This window comes from Thermoascus crustaceus, assembly GCF_041956765.1.
Source record: "Thermoascus crustaceus strain CBS 181.67 unplaced genomic scaffold VTN00scaffold_2, whole genome shotgun sequence".
NCBI lineage: Eukaryota > Fungi > Ascomycota > Eurotiomycetes > Eurotiales > Thermoascaceae > Thermoascus > Thermoascus crustaceus.
In genome coordinates this window covers 2329388-2350391 of record NW_027192528.1, presented here as the reverse complement: position 1 = coordinate 2350391, position 21004 = coordinate 2329388, and the positions used below count along the sequence as shown (strand labels likewise).

General features: G+C 49.8%; 10 protein-coding genes across 10 annotated transcripts; 4 read left to right on the top strand and 6 right to left on the bottom strand.

Moving 5' to 3' along the window:
* Positions 1-618: 618 nt before the first annotated feature.
* Positions 619-1085, bottom strand: VTN00DRAFT_4382 (uncharacterized protein; the record flags this gene model as incomplete). The annotated part of the gene is made up of 2 exons (XM_069430803.1): positions 619-783; positions 885-1085. The coding sequence occupies 2 exons, from the start codon at positions 1083-1085 to the stop codon at positions 619-621; spliced, it is 366 nt and encodes a 121-aa protein (XP_069289902.1).
* A 999-nt stretch (positions 1086-2084) lies between these two features.
* Positions 2085-4600, top strand: VTN00DRAFT_4381 (uncharacterized protein; the record flags this gene model as incomplete). The annotated part of the gene is made up of 9 exons (XM_069430802.1): positions 2085-2140; positions 2199-2350; positions 2432-2506; positions 2589-3887; positions 3959-4078; positions 4133-4209; positions 4272-4299; positions 4370-4432; positions 4491-4600. The coding sequence occupies 9 exons, from the start codon at positions 2085-2087 to the stop codon at positions 4598-4600; spliced, it is 1980 nt and encodes a 659-aa protein (XP_069289901.1).
* A 1101-nt stretch (positions 4601-5701) lies between these two features.
* On the bottom strand, positions 5702-6610 carry VTN00DRAFT_4380 (uncharacterized protein; the record flags this gene model as incomplete). The annotated part of the gene is made up of 2 exons (XM_069430801.1): positions 5702-6161; positions 6276-6610. 2 exons carry the CDS (start codon positions 6608-6610, stop codon positions 5702-5704), a joined length of 795 nt encoding a protein of 264 aa, XP_069289900.1.
* An 876-nt stretch (positions 6611-7486) lies between these two features.
* VTN00DRAFT_4379 (uncharacterized protein) lies at positions 7487-8892 on the bottom strand (the record flags this gene model as incomplete). Its single annotated transcript, XM_069430799.1, has 3 exons — positions 7487-7836; positions 7897-8498; positions 8555-8892. 3 exons carry the CDS (start codon positions 8890-8892, stop codon positions 7487-7489), a joined length of 1290 nt encoding a protein of 429 aa, XP_069289899.1.
* A 225-nt stretch (positions 8893-9117) lies between these two features.
* On the top strand, positions 9118-10265 carry VTN00DRAFT_4378 (uncharacterized protein; the record flags this gene model as incomplete). Its single annotated transcript, XM_069430798.1, has 4 exons — positions 9118-9526; positions 9590-9852; positions 9916-10163; positions 10217-10265. The coding sequence occupies 4 exons, from the start codon at positions 9118-9120 to the stop codon at positions 10263-10265; spliced, it is 969 nt and encodes a 322-aa protein (XP_069289898.1).
* A 317-nt stretch (positions 10266-10582) lies between these two features.
* Positions 10583-11750, bottom strand: VTN00DRAFT_4377 (uncharacterized protein; the record flags this gene model as incomplete). Its single annotated transcript, XM_069430797.1, has 5 exons — positions 10583-10777; positions 10854-11103; positions 11198-11447; positions 11514-11596; positions 11659-11750. The coding sequence occupies 5 exons, from the start codon at positions 11748-11750 to the stop codon at positions 10583-10585; spliced, it is 870 nt and encodes a 289-aa protein (XP_069289897.1).
* Positions 11751-12979: 1229 nt separating this feature from the next.
* VTN00DRAFT_4376 (uncharacterized protein) lies at positions 12980-13995 on the bottom strand (the record flags this gene model as incomplete). Its single annotated transcript, XM_069430796.1, has 2 exons — positions 12980-13812; positions 13926-13995. The coding sequence occupies 2 exons, from the start codon at positions 13993-13995 to the stop codon at positions 12980-12982; spliced, it is 903 nt and encodes a 300-aa protein (XP_069289896.1).
* A 1938-nt stretch (positions 13996-15933) lies between these two features.
* Positions 15934-16986, bottom strand: VTN00DRAFT_4375 (uncharacterized protein; the record flags this gene model as incomplete). The annotated part of the gene is made up of 2 exons (XM_069430795.1): positions 15934-16548; positions 16630-16986. The coding sequence occupies 2 exons, from the start codon at positions 16984-16986 to the stop codon at positions 15934-15936; spliced, it is 972 nt and encodes a 323-aa protein (XP_069289895.1).
* A 528-nt stretch (positions 16987-17514) lies between these two features.
* On the top strand, positions 17515-18553 carry VTN00DRAFT_4374 (uncharacterized protein; the record flags this gene model as incomplete). Its single annotated transcript, XM_069430794.1, has 2 exons — positions 17515-17721; positions 17798-18553. 2 exons carry the CDS (start codon positions 17515-17517, stop codon positions 18551-18553), a joined length of 963 nt encoding a protein of 320 aa, XP_069289894.1.
* Positions 18554-19084: 531 nt separating this feature from the next.
* Positions 19085-19531, top strand: VTN00DRAFT_4373 (uncharacterized protein; the record flags this gene model as incomplete). Its single annotated transcript, XM_069430793.1, has 1 exon — positions 19085-19531. The coding sequence occupies one exon, from the start codon at positions 19085-19087 to the stop codon at positions 19529-19531; it is 447 nt and encodes a 148-aa protein (XP_069289893.1).
* Between the last annotated feature and the right edge of the window lie 1473 nt (positions 19532-21004).

Here is a 21004-nt window from a genome sequence, read left to right as displayed (position 1 = left end):
CTATACTATGGACTAGTAGATGCTCGGGAGCAGAGCAGGGGCAAGGCGTATTGTTGTTGCTGTCGTCTTACGTCTCGATGAGGGTTATAATATATCAAAAATCTCAAAGGACTTGTGTTCTGTTTCTTGTGAAACACGTTTTTGTTCGTATATAGCTATGAAGGTACTTCTGTATACTATGCTGTAAAATGGAAAACAGTTTGTAGCTTTCCAATTCAAAGTTCACCCAACTTGTCAGTCACTAGCCGGGTATGTGTGTATGTGCAAGAAACATAACATGCGTGATATCATCCATCCAACCATGGACTCCCAAAAGCTCCAAACATATGCATCGTATATAGCAAACCGTCCAGTAATCCCGGTCCAGCAGGTAAATAAATAAATACAGTCAGACGCTACCGGCCTAAACGGGTAGACAGGAAAGCAAGCAAGCCGCAGGCAGCAGGCAGCAGGCAGTCATGACCTAGCATGGCATGACCTCGAGAAGAGAAGAGAAGAGCAAGAGAACGCCACTCGAACTCCCGGGTTCAGATCTCATAACTCCAGAACCGAAAAAAGATTCCCAAACCAAACTAAAGATCGATTTATATATTCCAAGAGTTTCCAACTCAAGCTTGTTTAATCCCACCGCTGCGCGCGACTCGCCTGGTCTGCCTCCCGCGCGGCCCTCTCGGCGCGACTGGCCTCGGTCAGGGTCTGCGTGTGCGTCTGCGCCTTCTGCGCCGCGAGCTGCGAGTGCAGCTTGCCTCTGTTGGCGGCGTCGGCTTGGGCTTCTGCTCGTTTCTATATAAGAACCTTCATTAATATTGATCTATTTCAATTTCATATTCCCCGTACGGGGGATTCATCCATGAATGGGCATGGGAGATTATGTATGTACTCACCTGCGCAGCCTCAGCAGCCTTACTCCGCGCATCGCCAGCCGGGGGACCTCCACCTAGTGTCCGTCCTGGTCCGCAGACCTTGGGGGGGACTGAGGCTTTGGGAGCTGCAGCGGGGGTGGGGGTGGAGGATGTGCCCAGCACGCGGCCGGGTTGGGAGAAGGGGTCGGACGGGTTTGCGCCGCGGGAGCAGATGTTACCCATTTTGTGACGTATAATAAATGATGATAGTAGATGTTTCAGGTGAAGAGTATAATGGTAAAGAGCAAGGGAAAGAGGAGAGGTGGAGTTGTGAGTGGTTCTAGAGCGATCGGCCGGTCGGGTATGTACTGTAGGTACGGGGTATCCAAGTCAGGTACCCGCGGTTTGCGCGCGTTAATTCTGCGGGGTGGCAACAATATCGATCGAGTCAACGGTCTGCTTCTCGTGTTGCGGTACCGGCCGTTTTTTAATATGTGAGACAGCTTGTGGGTATTTTTGCCGGTTCGTAGGAACCGCAATGCAGCGGGATGAAGGAGATATTGGGATAATGATGGGAGGAAAAGAGGAGGAGTAGATGGACGAAGAAGACAGGCGGAAAGACGGGCGGCGTGGCGGACATGGCGCAGCGCTTGGCAGACGGCCGCGTGCGCCACACTGCCGTGGCTGGTGCATACCAGAAAGGGAAACACCGAGACCTCCCGCTCGACCTCTGTTTCTGAGAAGGGGGATCAGATTGGTGAGGCCTCGAAGGGACGATTATTTTTACTGCTTCTCTGGAGCTGGTGCATTCATAGCTATGTGATCTCCCGCTGTCTGCGGATCTGCATGCTCGACCTAGCGTCTTGCAAGGAACCCCGCCTATGACGTGTCGTACGGCCAACCGGGGGATTCTTGCAGGTCCACAGCGTCGAGACTCGACGGATGATGCCGAAGCCAGCAGCTGGATAGACCGAGGACACAGTATAGCTCTCTTCCCGATCGGGTGTTAGGGCTTAGGGCTCGCCGAGCTGACCGCCCGAGCCTGGGCCGCGGCAGTCTTTTCCGCTCAGAGAGAAAACTCTCCCGAGACAGAGAAAAGGCAGACTTGGGATGGCTGCTCGACTCCTCTCTGCCTGTTCCAGCCTCCTATCCGTCTTTCCTGGCGTCTCGGTCGCGGCATGATGGCCACATGAAGACGATGACAACGGCCGCACGGCGATTCGCGCGACGAGACGCTCGCCCATGACGGCGTCCCCAAGGTCCTCATCGCCCTCCGCACCGCGCGCGCTGGGGACCTCGTGAGCACGACAGGCACATCCCCCTCTCTTTCTTGCTCCCCGCCGTCAAGCTCCAAAGGTCCTTTTCTGCTTCTCTGTCCTGGGCGGTCAGCTTCGACATCACCGAATTGCCTCCATCTCCGCACTGTCAATCCTCGTTCCGCCTTCTGCTGTTCGTCCTGCGATCCTCCAGATCTCCCTTTTTCCCAAGGAAGCACGTGGACGGAGCCGGTGAGTTGACGACCTGTCGCATGCTCCGTGCTGATCCGGCGGAGACGTCAGTGCTGACCGTCGTGGTGCTGTGAAATTTAGAATATAGCAATTCCTGGTCATACCAGCGCATTGATCGTCTCGATCTATCCCCCTCCGCCTCTTCCCGCATCCCACGTGTCGGCTCCCCCTTTTTCTTCCTTATCAGATCTATCGTCGTGACCTGTCTGCCAGCGATCTCACGCTGAAGCTGATATAGACAGAGGAGGCGTACGGGTTTCCCGGCTGAGTCTGGGAGGGTTGCCGTTGATGTCGTCTCAGTTCAAGGACGGTGACTTCTGCCTGGAGTGTCACTGGGAGGCATTTCAGATGTCCGGAAGCGAGTTTCCACCGCAATGGAGCTGTCCGGGAGACGACCACCCCGTGCGTGCAAGCTGCGGGATCGACGAGGCCTGCTGCGACGTGGATAACTGCTCCGTCAATTGTTCGTCGGTATGCGATGGCTTCATTGACTGTGATAATTCGACCGTATGTTCCGAGTCGCACTGCGATGACCTGAACTGCACGAGCACGGGCCCCGCCTGCTTCGACAAGAACTGCTTCGGGGACGCTCATGGGAACGACCAGAGCCTCGAGGCGCTTCTGGGGCAGGATTCATCGCTCAATTGGGAGACATCTGACTTCCTCCCTCCCAATTCCTCCGGACAGGGCGAAAACTCGCAAGCCCCCAAGAATGAAGAGCAATTTTCCCATAACGCTGGGGAGATCCAGTCAAATGACGAGCTCTTCTCACCCCTTTCGACATCCGTCGACAATCATGGCAACCATGATTCCCACCATCATCTTCCTTATCAAGGTCCCCCAAAGGAGACGGATATGGGCATGTTGAGTCCGTCCTACTCAAGCCAAAGTGACATGACCGGCGCGCAGATGTACGATATGTTAGGGATGGGCCATGGTTTCTCTGGTTGCAGCCATCACGTACACGGAGGCCATCATTATCAAAATTGTGGCTTCGACAAGCTAATGGGGTTCGCGCCTCAGGCTGCTCCTACGTGTCACAATGCAGGATATCAGCACCTGAACAACTGCCCAAGGGGCTCTGCGGAGACTGGCCTGCATCATCTCTCCCGAGGAGCATGTCATTCTCACTGCCACCGCCACGTCCACTCCCATTCACACCCACACGTATATTCCCCCTACGCACGCCATTCCCGCTCCAGTATCAGTTCGCATCTGGTCTCGAGTCCAGGTGAGACACCTCCGCCGTTGGAGGGTGGTGCATCTTCGGTGTTAACCAGCCCGGATTTCGCCGCGGTGGAGCACCAGGTACACATCTGTAGATGGACATCGTCCCAGAATGGGATCAAGACCCAGTGCGGCGCTTCGTTCCAGGACGCAGGCACGCTGCAGGAACACCTCGTATCCAAGCACATGGGCACGATGGACGGCCCCAAGGGCCATGGCTATTACTGCTGTTGGGAAGGTTGCCATCGTCCGGATGAGCCCTTCTCACAGAAGTCCAAGCTGCAGGGGCATTTCCTGACCCATAGCAACTGTTCGTAATTCCCTTGATGCCTTTCGCCAACCGGTGCTGACCCTGCGCAGACAAAAGCTTCAGATGCTCAGTTTGCGGGAAGCCGTTCGCCAGACAGGCAACGCTGGAACGTCACGAGCGGAGTCATCGCGGCGAGAAGCCGTACAAGTGTCGAGAGTGCGGCAAGGCGTTTACCGACAGCAGCGAGCTGAGTATGAATCACGTTACTCGGAAAGGCGATGTCGAACTGGACTAACGAGCGGCAGAAACACACACGCGGACGCACACAGGCGAGAAGCCGTTCAAGTGCAAATACCCCGGGTGCAACTTTCAGACTGGCGATGTAAGTCTTTATTTATACCCTTGAACGGAGCGAGAGTAGCACAGTCACTAACGCTAGCGCAGTCGTCCAACATGTCCAGCCATAAACTGAGTATGTTGTTATTTCCATGTGTCTCTTACCTAAGCCTGTCGCGTGCAGTTGCTGATCTTATCTTATCTAGCGCACGGAGAACGCAAGCACAAGTGTCACTATCCCGGCTGCTCCAAGAGCTTCACGCGACCCGGTATGGCTTCTCCGTCTTGGCGCCCACCTCCCTTCGCTTCTCTGCTAACACCCCACAGATCAGCTCAAGCGCCACTTGAGGACGACGCACAAGGAGGAGAACTCCGCTGGCCTTCCGTCCCCGATGCCGGAACAGTTTGCGTTTCCGTCCTTCGACGCCGTCGCATAGCCTGCGGGAGAAAAGACGGAAGGCAGTTAATTCCTCGCTACATCTTATCGAACGACACGGTGCACGGACTTCTCTTTCATTTATACCCGAAAAAAAAGGAAACAGAAAGATGAGGAAACGACAAGTGAACCAAAAAAAAAAGAAAAAGCACTTGACACGAAACGGCCATCTTCATTATCTATTTACACTATACGGAGGTATACGGTGTTACGGTTACGATCAACTAACTACACGATGGGCTCCTTCCTTGTCTTTCATAACTTTCCATGGGACAGCCCTTTTTCAAGGCGTTCGAAGATGTGATCTGACGGGGGGTTTTTTCTTGACTGATATAAAAGCGCTCCTTTTCGGCTTCTGTTGTTTTATTTCTCTTCATTTTTTTTCTTCCCTTTGCATTTCATCATTCATTGGCATGGGTATCATCATCATCCCATCCACTACTTATTCCTACCTACCTATTCTCATTCCGATTTCGATGCCTTTTGGTTCAGTTGGATACCTACCTAACCTACACTGCACACAAACATATACATATCCTGTCTTGTCGTCATAAGGGTGGTTATAATTTTTTTCTTCCCTATGTTGTTCGTGGATAGACCATTCGACTTGGACTCTTGACATTTGACTGTGAACTGGGCTGTCCCTGTGATTATTTATTTACCCCGTTTCTCGGACTTGATCTTGTCAGCGCTTACATGTACAGTAGATGTACCTACTTGCCTACTTACTTACCTATTCTACATCTGAGCAGAAGTGAAGTGGGGTAGAAATACTCATTAATGGAGATGCGCGTGTACGAGTTAGTTAATCAAGTTAGATTGTCAAGTCAGATGATGAATGGACGATTCAATGAGCGGATCAATCTAGGAATATATATATATATATATATGTATAACAGTACCAGGACCGACGACCCTTTTGTTTGTCGAGAGAGGAACGTCGAATTCGACCTGGCGATGTAGTTTAGACGTAACACAACATGCAGTTCAGTTCATATACAACATGATAGATCGATAAAAAGATAAAAATCAGGTATCCCATCCAACGGATCCAACCACATCCCCAGATAAACATCTAGACATGTAGATAGATAAATCTACTTCACTCAGCACTCGCACGCTCCTCCAACGCCTCCACCGCATTCTTCAACTCCCTCACCCTCTGCCCCACCCGTCTCTTCACCTCCTCCCTCACCTCCTGCGAAATCTCCTCCGGATTATAATTCGGCGTGATCCCCACCACACTCTCCGTATCTTCCCCCCTCAACGGCGGCCCGGCAGCAGGATCCCCCGTCGTCAAGGGGTCCGTTCTTCCCTCCGCCGCCTTCTGCTGCGCAACGGGTTCCTTGGGGACGGGGGCGGTGGCGGTTCCACCTTCGGGAACGTGCACGGCGGCTGGGGTGTCCGGGGCCGAGGAGGTCGTCATCTCCGTGTACAGTGTGTAGACGCGGACGAGGTGGTTGAGGGCGTCCCGCGCGGAGGCGCGGTCCGAGGCGGCGTAGATGGTCGCGGCGTTGGTGCTGTCGACGGCGATTTCGAATTCGTCTTTGGCGGCGTCGTAGCTGTTGGTTTGTCGTACGTGTGTTAGTCCATTGATCGATTGGCATTTCTGGGAGGGTATTGACATTGTTGGGATTCGAGTTAGACGGATGGATGGACGGGGCATGAAGACATACAGCTCCTGTATCTCCTCGACCAGCAGATCCGCCTCCGTCTTTCCTGGCGGCGGCTTCAAGTCCGCGTATCCTCTCGTAAACGCCAAACCCCCGAATCGCCGCTCGATGACCACGGTCCTTGGGCTGAATCGCACACGACCACCGGAAGAGGTCTGCACGCGCCGCCCAATAGCAGTTCTAAGATATCTCGAAGACGACGAATATCCTCTAGATACAACAGATGGGTGTGTAGTAGTAGATAGAGGAGGGCCGCTGAGGCCTGCTGCTGCTGTCCGTGGCCGTAACCACGAACAGAGAAGAAGAGATGATTGACTCCGTAGTGTCGTCGCTGCCATTGTGTGATTCCTTTTGGGCTTTTTCTCCGTCTCTCTTTCCTTTTTCCCTCGTCACGAGCGTCTGGATCGATATTTTCAGGAATACTAATCGATAAGTTTTGTCTGTGTACCTCAAGGTCGCCGGATTAGTAAACAAGATGTGACGCCCTTCTGCAGTCTGCTTTCCGTAGCGGATGAGACGAGTCGAACACGGCTTTATCTGAGAGACAAGGGAGACAAGATCACGCCTGTCGTGCTCACTCGTCACAGTGACCCGAGCTTCGAGGCCAATTGACAGGATGTTGATGGCTATCGAACTGCTGCTTCGTTTCTGGCGGCCGTTGTCGCCGTGACGTCAGCTGAGCACGTTTTATCTAATCTTCACGTGATCTATAGATACCTAGAAAGATGCCTCGGGCTGATATTTGTTTTTGCACTGTCGGTCTAGGCATAACTGTAAATTTGCTGAATGGAAGAGATAAAATTCATCTAAATCGTATGCTAATATCACAGGCAATCTTAACTAAACTGAGTCATACTCCCTGCCGGTACATGATTATATCCACTGATCTTCAGGATGTCCCAGTTTCGGCAGCAAAGGGATATGTTTCTCTCTCCCCTTATCCTTTTTTCAAACTGAACGTGCAATCAAAAAGGCCCCATATTATCTAAAGTGTTTCTCGGCTTTAGATGAGACTGTCACATCCTCGACAGCCAACGTCGGAGCTTTTTATCCGTGGCTGATGCGTTGCTGCAATTGCATTGCTGTTGGTCAAAATACCAAGGGACGGAGAATCGTAGGAAACGCTTACAACGTGTGCCACAAAGTTGCACCAAGCCTTGGGTGAAGTCATGGTATCGCAGTCCAGCGTGCCCAAGCCGAAGCAGTATGGTCCATCAGCATAAGACTCGGAAACCCTGACTGGCACTTGTGCCTGACAGCTTGTTCGTCGTTTGCACTGGCTCTTGGTCTAAGAGAGATATCTGGGACTCAGGAGAGGGCGGCGCTTGTTGAAGGCTGAGAAGTTGACCGGACCACGATAGTCTCCCGCTTGCATTACGGTCCACAGTGGTATTAGGCGTCTGCGTTCCTGGAGTTAAACTGAGGCAAGACGCTGATCTAGTGATTGCTTTCTGTCTCCGCAGCCGTTCGCGAGCAGATGCATCTGCAGACCGTCTGACCGAAGCAATCTGCTCGTCGCTTGCTCCCTTCTCTCTGGCGTTCTGCTCAATGTCGAGGAATTCCTCTATAAGCCATTGGTTAGCGAATGGAACACTTTCATCTTGTCAGGAACAGGACGACCAACCTTTCGAAAGTTTACCCATTAGAGGCGCCAAAGCAAGCTTGTTAAACTCAAATAGGCGCTCCTGCGTCATAAACCTTTTGCCCAAGACCATGTCAAAGGGAGCAGAACTGTGGACAAAGAATGTAGTCGTCCGCGTGACGGAGGAGTTGTTAGCACGCCAGGTAAGATCTATTATTCCAGCTGCTCCAGAACTTTCCCCGCCGAACCCCAAGTAATGCGGCTTTTCGTCTAGCTCCTGCACTTGATCTAGTAGGCCCGCGCGTGAGAGGAGCTCGGATGAGACCCAGTTATCGTCGCAACCACTATCCAACTGCCCACGTCCGAGTGTCCGTTCGAAGCCGTTTTGATGAGGGACCAATATTGTTGCCGTGAATGAGAATCCATCAGACAGACTTGATCCCCATGGCGGAGTGCTCTGTGATTGTGCCGATCGCACACTTTTGGACAAATCCTCTATCGCCTGCTTATCTTTATCCTGCTGAGAGATCACCTGTTCTACAAGACCCCTGAGACCGGTGATCGCTTCTGACTGCTCTCTCTGCATGTGCAGTATGGAGTGTTGGAATTCCCGCTGCTGAATGAGCAATTTATGCATAACGGCACTGCAGCTTGTAAGTCACGGCTGAATAATCAAGGAACAGAGATTGAGGACTCATACATCATCGCAATATCATGGAGCAAAGCGACAGAGCGCATGAAAGATTGGCTGAGCTTCTCTATCTCCGCAATACTGTATTTCTTCGGACTGGATGAGACCGTCCTGTCCAGGTCCCTTAAGGTATCATTGCACACCCTAAGGCAACCCTCTGCGGAGGGAGAAATCGGTCCAAATGTTAACATCGTCTGATGGATTTCCTCAAGGATAGAATAGTAAAAAGAGATCCCATCAAGGGATCTGAATAATTCCTCTTCCTTCCCCTGAACCAGAGACCTTAGCGTTGCGGCCCGGTCAAGGAGCCCGAGGATCGATGCTGCATAGGCGAGGGATTCCGTCATGGTTGGAGTACAAAAATCCTAGGAAAACAACGTCCCAGGGATTTATTTTCTTCATTTTGAGAGTGATGAAGTCAGTAGTTGTTCGTTACGTGTATGTCTCTTCTGCGCCTTTGGTGCAGAGAGTCGACCAATGGATATGAACCACACGACCCCAGCTGCAGCTAAACTTAGTAACTGCAGCCTACCGAGCTGGACATAAACACCAACATGACTTCATCTTCAACAATGCATCATCGCATGGAGAGCACCATAGAAATGTCGAACGTCGAATGTCAACCTTCTCAGTCACTGCAGATTAAAGATCGCGACAATGGACAAGGGGAGCCCGCTGCAACCGAGAAGCCATCGGACGATGGATATCCCAAGCTAGCCCGGCTCATGGCCAGCTACCCTGAGACTGCTATCTTTCGACGATTCGGAGAACTGAACATGATCAACATACTGCGTCTGCAGGCAGAACTGCAAGATATGGAATGCCAACTGCAAGAGATCCGTAACGAGGATGCTCAATCCAACGATCCTATTCGGCAGTCCTACGTCAAAGACTTTCGTCTGATGAGGGATTGGGTCGAAAACGGAGATTCTCTGCAGCACGAGTTGCTCGTGAGTATTGGAGAAAAGCTGCGGGAGTACAGTAAAGAGACCCTGTCACTTACCCGATTGTTTCGAACGGTGAAGATGCTAATGCTTCCCACAGATTTAGCTGTATCGCAGGCAATCGAATTAAACAGAGTTGCTAAACCGACTCGCAGGGAGCTGGACTTCCTGCGAAAGTGGCTGATAACACCGTCAATGGGAAACGACTTCCTGACTGACGTCGAGCGGACCATCTGGGAGCCTTCGAATGACCAAGATTTCATCACTCTACTTTCTCGTGAGCAGCAGATAGACACCTTGAGCTCGTTTATGCATGACACTCTATTGGACGTATATCACCGAACTTTGGGTCATCGAAGAAAGGTATTCATTATCCCCATTCCATGCTTCGAGAATCAAGCGATATTAAAACGCAAAATACCAAAGCAATCAAACTCTCCTTTTCCCCGTACAGGCTTCCGATCGTATGGCGAATCAAGACTGGCAACCGTCAGCGATGCCATCGCCGCCGCCTTTTCATCCTTATTGCCGGCATTAACAATTTTAATTCTGTACCTCATAAAGCCGATGTATGCGAGGATTGCGCTTGTCATTGGATTCACCGCTTTATTCTCCTTCGCGTTCGCCATTTTCACTTCCGCTAGACGTGTCGAAATCTTTGCGGCGACTGCTGCGTAAATCCAACAACCTCCACCATCACCGAATAATTAGTGCTAACATATAATAGATTTGCCGCCGTAGAGGTCGTATTTGTTGGCAGCGTTAGTAACGGTTAGCACCAGCCATCATGGAAGAAAAGAAATTCTCGTCTCCAACAGCGTCGGAAACACTTTCCCTCCTTTAAGCGAGCTCCTCATCAGCCAGCCCTACCTACTTGCTATTGAATTTGTCCTTTCTGTCTCTCTTTCTTTCTGGAAAAGCATGCGATGGCGTACAGAAACTCGGGCGCTTTGGAGTTTGGAAGGAGGCTATCATTAAGAGAGATCTTCTGAAACAGGCCTATTTGGCCCTCATGTAACAAGGTTCAGTGTCTGCATTGGAATTACCGTTTCTGATTTCACTAGACTAAACCAACGGACGTCTTGCAACTTATTCACCATGCATCGAACACCGAAACATACGGTATCATGTCCCGGACCATCAATTTATGGAATGCCGAAGTTGGATGATAATCATCCCACCAGACGCAGCCGGTGCCAATGCAAGTTGCGTTCAGGAAACCGTACTTGGTTGTATTATCAAGCACCTTGGTCATGAAGCCCCAAGTGTCGTATTCAACAGCTGTTACCTAGATGCCAAATTTAGCGTGTCTTCCATCAGAACGTTTCACGCTCTTTCTCTCCTAACAAGCACCGGTATCCTACCTCTAAATACATCTTTCTGAGCCTCTCAATTCTAGCCGACAATTCTCGGTTGTATATACCCACATATGTGGCATGCGCCGCTGTGTCATTCTGGGAGACAATTTTTGGAGACCGTGTAGTGGGTGGAACGTTCAGAAATAGGAACTGCCGAGCACCACTGTCATAGAGCTCGCGAACAAGTCTGAAATAGTTGTCCATAAGTTCTGGAACCACAACATTGGGGTCTTTAGTCCGATAGGAGTTTCCAACGCTAATGAGACATTCAGGCATTAGGAACAGATGAACGCAGATCCAATAGGTAGTCAGATTTGATAGGAGGAATGACGGCATCCTGCAATACATACTCATTGATACCGACCCAGAAGGCAAAGACAGCATTCTCGGATTTCCAAGGCGCTGAAACAGGCTTTGAAGAGTAGTGGGCTTTAAAGTCGGATCCAACCTGGAATACCAGGTCTCCAGCTGCTCCGCTAACTAGCGAATTATTGATAGTAGCACCGCTCACTGCGAGATTGTAGTCTAAAACCAGGCTGGCGTTGAAGAAGGTTGTCAAATATCCGACCCAATTGGTGCCTCCCGCCCAAGTCCCCTGGCCTGCAGTGTTGGTTAGAAGATAAAATTGCAGCAGGGAAAAGGAAAGGCGCAGACTTAGCATCTTACCCAGTACGGGATTCCCCATGGGATTCGCTACTGAAGGCTGCGTCGACGACGAATTGAACCCAGTAGATGTGTATGAATTTCCGCTGCCAGCTTGTCAGTTCATACGGAAACAATCCAAAGGCAATTAAGTTTCGGTGGATAGTACAATGTAAAGAGATATGTTATACTGTCCATGTCTGGGCTCCTGGCTTTTGCTACCACGGCGCATAGCGCCATAATCCATATTAGCGACTTCATCGCTGCTCACAAGCGTGGAACTCGTGTTGAATCCTTTTGGGAGTCCGCCACTTATGGCTAATCTGAGCTCTCAATCTCATCGCTTTTGCAGGAAAGATATAGTCCGGATTGCCCGGACGCCGGCACATCAATCGGTGAAATGGTCAATCTGTCGTGTAACTTCCCCATGTATGTACGGAGGCTTTTCTTCTCCCAGCTGAACTGTTACTGCTCTCTCGAAGCTTTTGGATTAGGTAAAGGTATTTGGCTAAGCCAATGGAGAACTAAGCAGATGTAAGAGACGCCGGCCTGAAAGTCGACTCAATCGTTTGCGGATCAATCGCGATTGCAGGTTTTTGATGAACTCATAGAGCAGGACGATAAAAAGTACTAAAGAGTTATTAGGAATGAGCCGGGCAGCTGACAAAGTAACAAGCTGAATGTTGGCGGGGAGAGTATCTTGCTAAAATTCGGCGTATCAAACCGGAGAGAAGTCGCGACAGGGACACGGTCTAGAGCAAGGAAGCCACTGATTGCCCAGGGCCTGGACCATACAAGGGTATTTGAAAAGAATTCCCGATTGGTAAGCCCCTGGTCCTGGTCAGACTGGAAGCACAGTGCATTTCCGCATTCGGAAAGTCTCCGGAATTCAAGTGGAGCAGCTGGGAATGCTGGATAAGCCAGTCAGAAAACAAACTCCCGTATAATAACAAATTCCATGTACCTTGACTGTTGCTCTCGTCATTATCCTATATTTAAACCATGATAACGTTAACATTAATTGTCGAATCCTCATAGGATGGACGCTCACCTCTCAAGACAAACCTCAGCCTCTCTTCAAGTAAGGGGTTTACAATGTTGACCCCTTGCCATCTACAATTTACCTATTTCACTCTTCATTCAGCTTAACCACGGGATATTGTCAGTGCTTCTGAGCCATCTGCTGTGGTAGAAGTGGCCTAATGGTTGTCACTGCTCCCGACTTGTCTGTAGGTACTAAGGGTTGACGGGTTCAGCCGTTGTGTAACTCTCTGCTCATTCAAAGGATTTAGTTTATTTATTGAATTGAGGACATAATCATGGGTTTAATTTGTTCGATGACTGAATTTTGCTGGAGGATTCAATGTCTACTCCGTATCATCTGTTTTCTTTCGCACTAGTAGTTTCAGGGAGGATTCCGCGTGTAGGAAATGATATATATTCTCTATGGCGGATAGCGACCATACCGTGAATAATCGGGAAAAGACAATTTATATGCTGAACCTCAGCCCACCATTCGCGCAGATCACACTGCCCGTACACCACGCCGCGTCCTGCGTACACAGCATGCCCACGACGCCAGCGATCTCGCTGGTATACGCGGGTCTCCGCCCACCCATCTTCTCCTTAATCGCCCGGACCTTCTCCTCGTCCAGGCCCTCGAGATCTTTATCGTCCAGCACCTTGCTGAGCGGCGTGTTATCCTGCCATCCCTGCACCTGCTGCCAGAACGCCTCTCCGGTCTTGAAGTACATGTCTCCTATGACCGGACCGGGGTTGATAGCGTTGACAGTCGCCCTGTCTCCCAGTTCCCGCGCCCAGGTCCGTGTCATGGCTTCGAGAGCCGCCTTGGTACCTCCATACACTGACTGCCCCGTGAAGCCTATGCTTGACGACACGCTGGAGATGTTAACGACGCGTCCCGACCGGTCCGTGGGCAGGAACGGGGCGCACGCCTGCGTGAGTAGCAGCGGCGACAGCACATTAATTGCGTAGTGCCAGTTGAAGTAGTCGGGCGTTATGGGGCCCTTGACGGGGTCGTTGAGGAAGCGGTCCTGCGACACGCCCGCGTTGTTCACCAGAATGTCGATCCTGAACGTGCCATCCGGGGCTGTGAAGTGCTGCTTCGCAGCTTCCAGGATGGTAGCTACTGCAGCTTCGGGGTTCGCCAGGTCCGCCTGTACAACGACGCAGCGGATCGAGTGCTCCTTCGTGAGGGTGGTGGAGAGGGACTCTGTCCGCTCCCGCGAAGATTCGGAGGTGTAGTTGAGGAGGAGGGAGCAGCCCTTTGCGGCGAGGTTGCGTGCGATCGCTTCCCCAATGCCTGCATAATAGAGATGTTAGATGGGGTCGGTCGATTGCTATCTGTACGCAGTTCTGGACTGCCGTCTGGTATTGCTTCTTGAACTGGGGTTGGATGCGTTCAGCAGTACTTACCCCTCGATCCACCAGTGACGATACCAAACTTGCCCTCCAAAGGCCGGGCGAACGTCTGCGTCGACGACATGGTGACAATTGTTCACGAGAAGGATCTTGTTGTGAGAAGCAGCAAAGCCTCACTTGGCTCCTCGTAAAGAGGGACTGTCCCATCGTAGCACAAGCGTATCGCATGGCGATGTATGTAATTTCTTATTCCAACAGCGGTGGAGCAGGCCTGTTCACGAGGAGGGGCTGAATTCAGGCTGTTTTGCAGACGCGGGCCAGAAAGACGCATCTGCAGCGCTTCGTCGTCAACTCGAGTTCTCCACACGGAGATGCGGTGGAGAGAGTCCGCTGGGAAATTTCCCAATTGGACGTCTGGACAAGCATCGGAGGTTCTCCGGCGGACCAGACATCGTATTAGGTTCGACTCCACAGAATCTTTGGCTTGCGGCGCTCGCCTATTCATTAAACAGAACAGTAATATTCTATAGTTGTATTTTCCCGTTCTTTCATGTTACCAACCTTCCTGATCTTCAATAATGCTAACTACAGGATATACACAAAAGAAGCAGACCGCATGCATGGCGCTCAGCCTATGTCTCTTGCCTGGTATGTACCTGACTTCTAGCTAGCAACTATGGTTCAAACGGCTGATATATTGTTTTAATTATGAATATGAATTCCGGATAATGGACAAAGAGCCACTCGTGGCATACATTTGGCATAAATAAGGGCTGTCGAGCAACATTGCCTGTACAAGGGAGTCCGTCACTCGTCAGTAGAAGGGGATGAGAATACGCTCTCTTAGCAAGGGATTATCGACTTGGTATTGGTCAAAGAAAAGAAGATGATCCAGGGATCGCTAGATAGGCTATTCGACGTATCAAGATAATAGAATTCCAGACAATCAGCATTCTATCATCAGAACTTTAAATCGAGCTAATCAACAGGCATCGGACATCCTTCTAGCATCCATCTATATACCCTTTCTATAGCAGCAATGACTGCAACCGTCTGATGCTAAAACCATAATGCAATGCCACGGACAGTCTCTCTCATCGTTCATCACTCGCCACTATTTCCAGCTCATTGGGCTTTATGGGCTCCAAGCGCTGCAGATCCCGGAGTAGGAAAGCTTCTACAGGTTGAAGGAAATGTCCATAGCGGTTCTACGCTCGACGTTCAAAGAGATATAACCTCGCCACCATAACCAGTAGCCACAGTGTTATTCCTCTCGAGCAGGCTTCCAGATGATGCTATTGTTGACGCTGTTTCAAGCCGAGCAAAAGACCTCAGCAACTCCTATTGATCCTTTGGAACAGGTTGCCTTTTCTATTCCTGCACCTGGCTCTAGTCTAAACTCGGCAACTAGCAATGCGGCATCTTTTCTGTCTTCTCTGACTACTTGTGTTCCGACCTAACTCTGTATAGCCTCCGAAAAGACCGGTCCAACTCATCAATTGCTCCGGGTCACGAATATCGTTGCGGAGCTTGTACACAGAAGCCTACTTCCTCCCAGCGCAAATGGCGTGGTGCAAGGGGCTCCGAGGAATTAATTGCTAGAAACTATGAAGGATGTATTGTTTGGAGAGACGATATTGCTTACTTGATTTGTTCCCATGAATATTTTTTTGGTTGTATTTGACAGGCTTTTGAGAAAATTTCTCTAGAATTGAAAAGAAATATTCAAACCGAAAAATTGCAGAGCAATCCAACTGTGAGAGACTCAATTAACTGATCTTGGATTGCATCCAGGATATGTTCTAAGACCTGCGGGGATAACTTGAGAGGAGAATGTGTGGTTTATCTATTGCAGAGAAACCCCAAGAGTTGCAATACATTGCTAAATTATGGAAAGCAATCTTGTAAAAGAGTTATGAATTGCAAAATGTGTCATCCTAGCACGATACCAGCCTCAGGCAGATCCACAAAGGACCTAATATGTCTTTGAATATAAATAGCACTTCACATAAAAATTTTGGAAATGTATTTCATATATCAAAAGCACGGATAACAACATATCTTACAACCGCGGACCCCAAAAACGCGCCGCGTTGCTCGGATCTTCTTCCCACTCGAAGTCATGAGCAAAAATGATCTCTACCCCTTTCCTCTCTAACTCCCGAATCCTCTCAATCGTCTTCTCTGCCAGTGTGCGGTCAGCATGAATGCAGCAAATGTGCCCTTCTGAGTCACGCCATTCTCCGATCTCTTTCTGCTTGCGCATGATCCTTCTATCATGACAAGCATCCCCGGCCAGATAAACGAATTTCTTCAAGCCCGTCCTTGCCAGAAGGTTGATGTGTCCGGGCAAGTGGCCAGGAGCGTCAACTATGTATAGGCTACCGTCCCGGAAGAGGTCGATCACGCGTGGTAGATCTCCGTGAGTCTTCCAAGGCTGGTGGAAATCTGGCTCACCAGGCTTGCTGTTTCCGGATCGCGAACTTCCAGCGTTCGTGGCCAGATCTGGGTTACTCAATTCAATTGTCCTCGTTGGAGGCAGAAGATCTGCCTCGAAAAAGGAGTGGCTACCATGCAGCGAGTCAGATCCGCCGCGGAGAAGGTTCAGTGCTCCATTCCCGACAACAAATGTGCTTTGTGGAAAGTCACCAGGTTCTCCAACATGGTCCCAATGGACCTGAAATAATATGTTAGTACCCTAATTGACATATCCTGATTTATACAAGATCTTGAACGTTTCGAACAGAAGTTAACTCACATGCGAGTATATGACATAGTCTATATCATCTGGTATCAAGCCACCTGCAGCCAAGCTCTTCACAACATCCGGGTCTGTTGTGAGAGGCTCTCGTGTAGCAGCATGACGCCGTATTGGTTCGGAATAGCGCTCGAGTTTCCTTCGAAGCCCAAGATCAAAGACAATACGAGTCACTTCCCCTGTTACTGAACGATGTTGAATAAGAAATGCAAGCGAAGGCACTGTTCGTCTGGCAGTCTGCGAAGCAGGATGGACGAAATATCTCTCTGGTAGAGTAAGATGGCCTGCCGACAGGGCATGAACTTGGACTGTTGCTTCATCCGAAGGTGTTTTCTGCTTTGCCAACAGCGGAGACATGGCGCAGTCGTTCAGACGAAGACATGTACAGCATCAGGCATGCAGATAAGGTACTGCATTCAAGTAATTAAATTTCATCCACATTACTATCGTCTGTCTTCATGGTCCTAACTCCATGGTGTCTAGTATTTTGGGGTAAGGCATAGAGAGCCAAGGGGTTACCCCACAGGAAGATGACAAGATGCAGAGACTCCCGGAAACTCACCTTTTATTTTAATTGTCAACCGTGGCTAGTTACTACACGTACCTTGAGGACTAGCTGTCTATAGTCGGCTCCCCCATTTTCGGCAGACTGGCTGTTCGTCGGGCAAAGAGATGAGCGGGGATAAGAAAAGCTTACCCCAACACCTCCGTTCGGCAATAACATCCCCATCGTTACTGAAAATTTAGGTCCTGGAGGAAAGTTGTTAATATTTTGATGCAACATGTTAGTCTTTTTGAAAGTTTGACATCGTTTGATTCCAGCATATTAATCATAGAGATTTGTTATTCACCATCACGGCTCAGCTCTCCTCAATAACCACAAAGATGGTTACAGCAGACTACAAGAGCGTTGGCTTCATTGGCCTTGGAGCCATGGGTGCTCCGATGGTGCGACATCTGGCGGCAAAACTTCCACACGGGACGCCTATATTTGTCTTCGACGTTGTTGAAAGCATTGTGGACGATATCTGCACGCAGCATCCAGGGAGGATATTTAAAAGCACCAATGCAAAGGATGTTGCGGAGAAATCTGTATGCATAGTTCCAGATCTGATATCCTGTTGCTCAATATTCTGGAAATGGCTAACGTTAATCAATCTGCTTCCAGGAGATTATTATAACCATGGTACCCGAAGGCTCACATGTGAAAACGGTATATCTCGACCCTGAAACTGGCACATGCTGCTCAGACGTCTCCGGAAAGCTTTTTATCGATTGCTCGACCATTGACACGGCGACAAGCTTAATGGTGAAAGATGACATTGCTCAGAACTTCCCGTCGGCATCATTCTACGATGCCCCAGTCAGCGGCGGCGTGGTAGGTGCCAAAAAGGGGACAATCGCCTTTTTCTTGGGCTGTGCGAGCGACGACCCCAATCTACCTCGGCTGACGCATTTGCTCAGCATGATGGGTAAACAGATTATACCCTGTGGTGGGCCATCACTGGGTCTCGCAGCAAAGCTCTCCAACAACTACCTTTCTGGGATTATCGCAATTGCGTGCTCTGAAGCTATGGACATGGGAATGCGATCGGGCTTGGATCCAAGAGTTCTTGCAAATGTGTATGCGGCAGGGACTGCGCAAAATACGATTTGCGACAAGTTCAACCCAGTTCCTGGAGTTTACCCAGAGGCACCGTCGAGTAATGGATATAAAGAGGGCTTCAAGGTACAGTTGATGCGCAAGGACTTTGGATTGGCTGTGGAAATGGCCCGTCGAGTTGGCACACAGCTTGTTCTGGGAGATGCTGGTTTGGAAACATACGATGGCGCGAGCAAAGATCCTAGATGCCGGGACCTGGACTCAAGAGTTGTCTATAGATATTTGGGAGGAAACGAAGACTGGCAAAAGGAGAAGCCATAGAGTCATAGAATTTCAATCACTACTAGATCCACGTTTGCATTATTAGATAAAGCGAAGCAATGAAACTACAGTCAGACGATAGGTATTTTTTCCATTTATGTTGGCTAGACGACTAAGTGGTGCTCAGGTTTCGAGCATACTGATCTAGAGATATAACAATAATTATCATTTTGGTGATTACTCTTTGACTTAGAGTTCTTTTTCCTTGCTAAATTAACCCCAGACTTGAGAATCTGTTGGAGAAATCTGAGAATTGGAGTAACCGGATAATCGGGATCCTCATATCTCCAACTACCCCGCGACCCCACCTTGTTGCGATATCCGAGGTCGCTGCTCCAAAACAATTCTCCGGCTCGGAAATTTACAAAGGATTGACTCTTCTCGTTGAGACTATCATAAATTGAAGCAAGCTTTAAAATAAGTCAATCCATAACGCAAACACATCATTGCATTACTGATCCCCAAACTGACCTCCCACACGTACTACCTGTCCGCTCCCAAACAGAGAAACCTACAATATAAGCAACCACGATGTCCACGGACCCAAGTCTTGCTCCACTTCACAAACAACTCTTCGAGGAGGGCCTGAAGGTCCGCCGCAGTGTCGTCGGAGACGACTACGTCAATCGCGCCCTGGAAAACGGTTCGACGGAATTCTCCCGTGCTGGACAGGAGCTAGTAACGGAGTGGTGCTGGGGATACGCGTGGACACGGCCTGGCCTCGAGCGCAAGCAGAGAAGTCTGATGAACATTGGCATACTCATGGCATTGAACCGTGGACCGGAGCTGGCGATCCATATCCGAGGAGCTATCAACAACGGGTTGTCCGAAGTCGAGATCCGAGAAGCCATTCTGCACGCGACGACGTACTGCGGGGTACCGGCTGGTGTGGATGCGATGAAGACTGCGGAGAGGGTTCTAAATGAAATGGCCGAGAAGGGAGAACATCCTCGAGAGCTTGGTAACAAGGTGGCATAATTGGTATGTTCCTCTGCATGTCAAAAGTACTGAATAGTAAAGAGCATTTAGATGGGATGCTATTGGTTGGCTTTCTCTTATACATTTTAGTTAGTGCAAGCCGCTGGCCACAAAAAAGGTTCCAGGAAATCCGATCGGAAGAATAGAACTAGTTATCATGCTAGCTGAATCATCAACATAAGAATAAAAGTCTAAGCCTGGCTATATACTTACGGGTTTATATGCTTACCTTAATCTATGCTGCATACTTCCATCTTCTGCTTCAAAGAACTGCTCATCCTATGACACTTACTTTATTCAGAGCAACTCACATTTATGCTGCTAGTTCAGTCTGATGGTCAATAATCTCTGGCTGAAACGCGGGGGCTGACTAAGTAGGATCCCCGGCCGGGTATTTCCTTTTTCGGACAGCGCTCCACGTCCCCGCAACTCCGCATTCTGCTACTCCGCAAGTACTTTGGACTGATCAACTGCTGCACATCCATGCAGGATTCAGTAGATATCCTTCGATTTTACATTCCTTTCTCCAACAATATATCTCGAATTCCTTTGCTCTATCACTATACATTTCGAACTTCATCCTTCACGGAGTAGATGCTGGAGATCGTGGCCAACAACGATAGCCAGCCCGCTGCGACTCCATCTGGTCCCGAATGGACAAAGAAGAAACAGAAACGCTTCCAATGCCAACATTGCCAGAGGTGGTTTGCTCGTCTGGAGCATCTACAACGTCATGAGAGGACACGTAGGGTTAAGTTAGAACGTAATTTCACAGGGAACATTCCATTGACATTGGAGATAGACACACAGGAAAAGCCATTTGCATGCCGTCAATGCGACAATCGCTTCACAAGAAGGTAAAATATTCTATATTTTATGTTGCTGCAATTGGCAACTTACTAACTTTTTTGAGCGATCTTTTGATACGACATGAGCGTCTGTCGCACAACCGAGACGGCACAAGGGGACACCAAGGTACTCATATGGCTGGTGGAGGCCGAGGTCCTCGTGCCGGAAGATTGAGTACACGAAAGAGGTCCGCTGCTGATGCTGGGCTTGATGGTCAAGATCCATCTATTGTATCAGCATCACAGTCGGCAACATTCGACGGCCAGGAAGCCTTACAGACCACGTCCACTCAGGCGGTTCAATCAGGAGTCGACCGCAGCGATGAAATTCCCTTGGCTGCTCTATCAATGGCCGCGGAGCAGGCTGCTCTACAAGGAGGGTTGACTTCTTCAGCAACCCATGCGCGTGATATCCCCACAGACATGTCCCTGGACACTTCTGAAGATGTTCGCTTAGAGAGGGCCTCAGATCAACTGGTACCACGTTTTGACGGAGCTCTATCAAGTCTGGAGTTTGAGAATTCTCTTGAAAGCTTAGCTGCTTTCTTGGATAATGGTCCTATCTCTTCACACCACTTCTCGTCTTTCATCAATGCCGAACAACCTATACCTTTCTTTTCTCCCG